This window comes from Pseudochaenichthys georgianus, unplaced genomic scaffold, assembly GCF_902827115.2.
Source record: "Pseudochaenichthys georgianus unplaced genomic scaffold, fPseGeo1.2 scaffold_464_arrow_ctg1, whole genome shotgun sequence".
Classification (NCBI taxonomy): domain Eukaryota; kingdom Metazoa; phylum Chordata; class Actinopteri; order Perciformes; family Channichthyidae; genus Pseudochaenichthys; species Pseudochaenichthys georgianus.
Genome location: NW_027263028.1, coordinates 1 through 5,991, shown reverse-complemented (window position 1 = coordinate 5,991; position 5,991 = coordinate 1). Strand labels below are relative to the sequence as shown.

At 39.7% G+C, this 5,991-nt stretch overlaps 1 protein-coding gene across 1 annotated transcript; it reads left to right on the top strand.

Annotated features, from left to right (window-relative positions):
* Positions 1-1,710: 1,710 nt before the first annotated feature.
* LOC117442742 (cysteine protease ATG4B-like) lies at positions 1,711-5,898 on the top strand (the record flags this gene model as incomplete). Its single annotated transcript, XM_034078693.2, has 9 exons — positions 1,711-1,735; positions 2,996-3,097; positions 3,215-3,286; positions 3,399-3,497; positions 3,667-3,768; positions 3,858-3,930; positions 4,691-4,770; positions 5,314-5,510; positions 5,820-5,898. Coding segments are annotated over exons 1-9 (814 nt in total), but the record flags the coding sequence as incomplete, so codon positions are not given.
* Positions 5,899-5,991: the final 93 nt, after the last annotated feature.

Sequence of the window (5,991 nt, the reverse complement as noted above, 5' to 3'; positions counted from 1 at the left end):
AATCACTACAGTATCCTACTGAAGGAACGGTGATTATTATAAACAAGGGGAATTTAGCGATCACAACAAAAACGGCGAAGACACATATTGAGCCCAGAAAATTGATGTTATTAAGGGCTGTATAAGGGCATGTATACAGGCCCACCTTAACCTGCCATCAGGCCCTGGGGCTGATGGTTTTGTAGGCCCCCTATTTAAACAACAAATGAAAGTCATTTATAGCCTCGGCAGGCTCTGTGATCGCACTTCTCCACTCTGCTCTACGCGCGCCTGTTCCTCTTCCTACTTGGCTCCGAGGCCCCGCGGCCGGCACCGCTACTGCTCGGTACAGAACTCATCTGTCCTTCCTCCTCATCCTGGCCTACAGGTTTAAAATAACCTGTAAGCTTCAGCATTTTTTGTAATAGCTGCTTGTCTCGAAACTCCTTTTCCCTCAACAATTTCCTTTCCCGAGCGCCACTCAAACTTTTTCTTCTCAAACTTTTTCTCCTAAACAACCTTCATCTGTCACTCAATCACTCGCAATTTGAATAAGTCACAGGTGAAACATATTCTCTTTCTGATTGGCTGTTAAGTGGTGCCCACTGACTGTTTCGGAGTCATCATGTTTGAGAAAAATCTCTGGAATCCATCGATCTGATGGATTAGCGGAGCAAATTATCAAAATACTACGGAGGGAAGATATTTTCGTTTGGATTACTGGTCTGGGGGAAGCTCACGAGTGTGTGTGTTTGTGTATTTTTGCGTTTGTGTGTATTGTGTTTGTTTCCCGGGGAAACACTCACGAGAAACACAGGCTGTTGTTATGCCTGCTGTGACGTGAAGTTACTCCGTTCTCCGCTTGTAATTATGCCGTTACAAGCTTCAACGTTGTATTTATCATCTGAATTTGCCGAAACAATTTTAATATTCTGAAAGCCAAGACTTTGTTTATTTGAAACCAGATGAAAACAAACTGTAACGGACCCTGCCGTGTTATCTATGATTACTATACGCCTTACATTCATAATGTCAGCTGGAGGGAGGAGGAGTGAGTGGCGAGTGAGAGCTTTCATCTTCCCTTTACAAGCTTCAAAATGTATTTATCGTGTGATTTTGGAAATAAAAGTTTCATATTCTGAAAGCCAAGACTTTGTTTATTTAAATGTTTTTTAAAAACATCCGAAATAAAAAACTTTTTTTTTTGTAATTCCATTTTTTTTTCATGATATCTTCCCCAGCCTCAAGGAAATACAATAAAATAAATGGATTCATAATTTTAAAAAATTGATACAAATGTTTAAATTAATAATGTTGTGTGCAAACATTTCAAATTTAAATATAAAATGAAAAATAAGTTTACTTTTGAAATGATTTCTCACAGAAACCTTTCTAAATTATAGTAAACTATTAAAAAAGGTTTGGTCAATATACGTTTTTCTGACTAAAATTGTTTAAATTAAACGTAAACTATATCAAACACCACATGCATGGCAGTTAACCCATTTTTGCCCGCTATTTAAATTGGCTTTGGTTAGTTTTTCATCTGTACCTGTTTTCAACGGACCGAATACGTCAGTAAATACTGATTGGTTAGGGCGACATTAACCCTCCCTCCCAGCCCTTATTGGATGTCGTGAGAAAGGTCCCGCCTCTCTCTAAATTCCTCAGCAGGACTTTGTTCCCATTGGTCCACCCGATCGGAGTCCAGAGAACAACAAACAAGATAGGGTGAAGACCGTCGGGATGGATGCAGGTAAGCAATATTTAAAATAACACGTCCTTTTCTACCTTGACGAGCTAGTATTGTCACTAAATAAGTGCAACAACAACATGTCATACTTGTCAGCACATTCTCTGTTCTGTCATGAAAGGATTGCCATCTCCAGCTGCCAGTCTAACACGTATTGCTTTGTAGCCTCAGTGACGTTAGCCTGCTAAAATGATGACTAAAGCTAACTGCTAACTAACATTAGCCTGCTGTTATTGCGAAATGTGTTTGATTCCTCACTTTGACAGCTTGCTTCACAGCCGTATAACTTACTGTACGATTTCATGTGTTAGTGTCATCTGTTGTTTAATAAGTTTCACGTTTGATAATTTGCCTTCCGTCCTTGGTTTAACTGTGCTAACGTTATGTTACGCCCAAGATGAACATCCAGTCGATGCACTGTCACCATCACATCAGTTGTTATGCTAGTGTTAGCACCGGGAATGCTATTAGCTTTGAGAGAAGTTAAGTTAAATGATGCAGCAACATTTACGTACTGTAGAATAGTGTCCAGATAATGCGAGCAGACTTATTCATGCTTTTGAAACATTTCATTTTACTGCAAATACATACCTTCAGTTTTTATGAAATAACCTGTATATCCCAGCTTTCGTTTTCCAAGCTGACAGATAATGTCAGTGAGCTAGCAACTTCTCCTGTCTGTTGTTAGTGATGTGGATCTCATTACAGTCTCTCGTAAACTCCTTTACCAGTAAATAGTTACGACAGAAAAACAACTTTTAAAATGTTAAAAATTAAAATCTATTAACAAAATATATATCATAACGAAATGGGCCATTCTGCATAATGATTATAACTTTTATGGTTATTTTTAGTACTTTTAAGTGTATTTTGATGATAATATATGTGTACTTTTACATTAAGAAACATTTTTGAATATGATTAAGATACTTGCGATATAGTTGTGTTAATGAACAGTTTTCTGACATCCATTCATTTTCATTTAGCAGGGATCATTCTCCTTCACTTGCTCCCTAGCATAGACATGAAGACTTAAGTTAATATAAAGAAAAACATAGATTAAAAATCCTACATGCTTTTATAGATTGATATATAAAATATTCTTCCTGGAAGTCACTTCTCAAGCTACTAATGTCCACCACACCTTTACTTCCTGACAAACAGAATCACTTTTAAGTGGTTATCGGATAACAACATGAAGGCCAACCTTTCTCCTCAGTGATCTCTCACACGTATTACATTTGACTCTGTCCTCTCTTGCAGCAACCTTGACATACGACACACTTCGCTTTGGAGAGTTTGAAGATTTTCCCGAGACCTCAGAGCCTGTGTGGATCTTGGGGAAAGACTACAACGCACTGACAGGTAGGAGAGTGGAATATAACCTGTGTGTAAGAGGAAGTAGTAGTTAAGGTATAACTTGAATGCTTGGCTTTGTGTTGTGGTTGTATTGTAATATGGTGGTCTCTGGTCTTCATGTAGAGAAAGATGACATTTTATCAGATGTCACCTCCCGACTGTGGTTCACATACAGAAAAAACTTCCCGCCAATTGGTAAGTGAAGAAATTGTGCACTAAACTTAGTCACTAAACTATACTTAACGTTTCTGGAGGTTTGTGTAATATGGGTTTTCATAATCATTTACAATTCTGGAATGTGTTCCAGGGGGGACAGGACCAACATCTGATACGGGATGGGGCTGCATGTTGCGGTGCGGACAGATGATCCTCGGGGAGGCCTTGGTGTGTAGACATCTAGGCAGAGGTAAGACAACTTTCCATTTTATTTTATTTGTTTAATTCCCTTTGATTATAGACAGATAAACATAAAGGTAGGTGACACCAGCTTGTATGACTGAATGGCACTCCATGGAGTAGACTATACCATACGGAGCCTGTTAGCACAGGCCTGATAACGGTTGTGTTGTTCTCAGACTGGAGATGGGCCAGAGGCCAGAGACAAAGAGAAGAGTACATCAGTATTCTCAACGCCTTCATTGACAAAAAAGACAGCTATTATTCCATCCATCAAATTGGTAAGTAGTGAGTGTCAGACCCTTCCAATGTGGCCAAGCCCTCACTCTGAAAGAGTTTGCATGACAGATTTGTGTTTCTGTTTCTGCAGCCCAGATGGGAGTTGGAGAGGGAAAGCCCATAGGCCAGTGGTATGGACCCAACACAGTGGCCCAGGTTCTAAAGTAAGTTCTGTAGAGAAGATACAAGATAGTTTACATTTTATGGATCCAATTGATGGTTATTGATAATATGAATTACTATATTGATACATTTAGCAATAAATATTATCATATTTTATGAAATGCCCATCAGAGCCAGAGGCCAAGTATTCAAATTGCCAATGTAATGCCCTAGAGATATTTAACTTGCATTGCAAGGATAAATAGCTCAATAATTTCAAATTTTAAAAGTGTCATATCGTCTTTTCTCAACAAACAAATATGTTTACATTCCATGTTTCTGCTCTACAACAAACAACTGCATGCCTTTTACCAATTGTCACATTTGAGACCGATTTTCTATTGATCAATCTACTAATGACTTGATCACCACTTCTTCAATTTAGGTCTTTGATTTGATTGAAAATGTTCACACAAATACTGGAACCGCTTTCCAAACTTGTCAAAAACGGAATAAGAATATGAGTTTGAACAAGTGTCATTGAATCTTAAAAGGCCACCAGAACTATACGTTTACGTTTTTTAAAACTGTAAAACTGCCCTTATGTCATTCAGTCATTGTGATTGAGACACACACACTGGATGGCATCTATTTGTTTGCATCACATATTCTTTGTCTTTTATTTTATTGTCCTCTCTCACCATCTATTCATCCATCCCACAAACATTTAGGAAGAACAAGATACAGTGTTCCCGGAGGAGGTTCTAAGCATTTCTAAAAAATGCCTTCACAATTGAGTCAAATGTGCTGTGTTTCTCTCAGGAAGCTGGCAGTGTTTGATACGTGGAGCAGATTAGTGGTACACGTGGCGATGGACAACACTGTGGTCATCGAAGAGATCAGTGAGTGCTTCCTGTTTCCTGACTTTGCATAAGCAGTTTAACTTGTGCTGCAGACTGAACCACGCTGGGATGTTTACAGAAGTACTTAAGCTAAAACTTAAATGACCGGTCAAGGTTTCTGTGTTTGATTACAAACATTACGAAGCTTATCCCTCGACAGTATTCTGGTGCAGGTCCATGTAAGAAGGTAAGACGCTCTGTGTTCACTGTTTTACTCAACTGCTGTGTTTATACCGAATGCCAAGCGAATGTTCACGTTGGGTTACACTCGCAGGCACGAGGAGCACTGAGGTCTACGATATGCTACATTTGAATCTGCTCTAAGGAATAACTACACTGAGATATTCTCTTGTGGGTGTTTTTATTGTGAACACACCGTAACCAGGTCAGTTTAATCCTTTTCTGGCTTCTACTCTACTCAATGAGCTGATGATGCTTATTCTTTAGTTTTTAGGAACATAAACCACACACTGTATGTTTTATCTTTCTATCGCCGTATAGACAATAGCCATTAAGTGTGTGTGTGTGATCATTTCCCTGCAGAGCGTCTGTGTATGCCCTGGCTGGATGTGGAAGGAGCCTGTTGTGAACCAGAGGGAGCAGGGGAGCTGAACGGCTGCCCGGGGAGCGCCTGTGCTCTGGCTGAGGAGGAGACGGCTCTCTGGAAACCTCTGGTGCTGCTCATCCCCCTCAGGCTGGGCCTGAGCGACATCAATGAGGCGTACATCGGAACCCTCAAGGTGAAGTACATTCCACAATTCCTCTCGTACTCGTTGTAGACTTCTTTTATTGTAAATGTATGACTTTAATTGGAAATCGAGTATCCCCGACACCACAGTTACTTTTTTTGTTATACCTTCAATGACCCTAAAGAAACAAAGCTCACACAAATAATATGAAACATAACAAATGGTACGCTTATCGAAATGTTCCTAATGTCATTTGTATGTTTTGTTAAACACTAAATCGGTTAAAAAGATGGAAAGGGCTTCATAAATAAGCACTGAGGCAAAGCGGGCTGAGATGAACCCTCTCGTCTCTTTCCACAGCAATGCTTCATGCTGCCTCAGTCCCTGGGGGTTATCGGGGGGAAACCCAACAGTGCCCATTACTTCATTGGTTATGTCGGTATGTCTGGTCTCCCTTTGTGAAATACACACTCAGCCGTGCACTGCACACTCATGCTCACCATATTAATTCCTCTTACTCCAAGAAAACAAT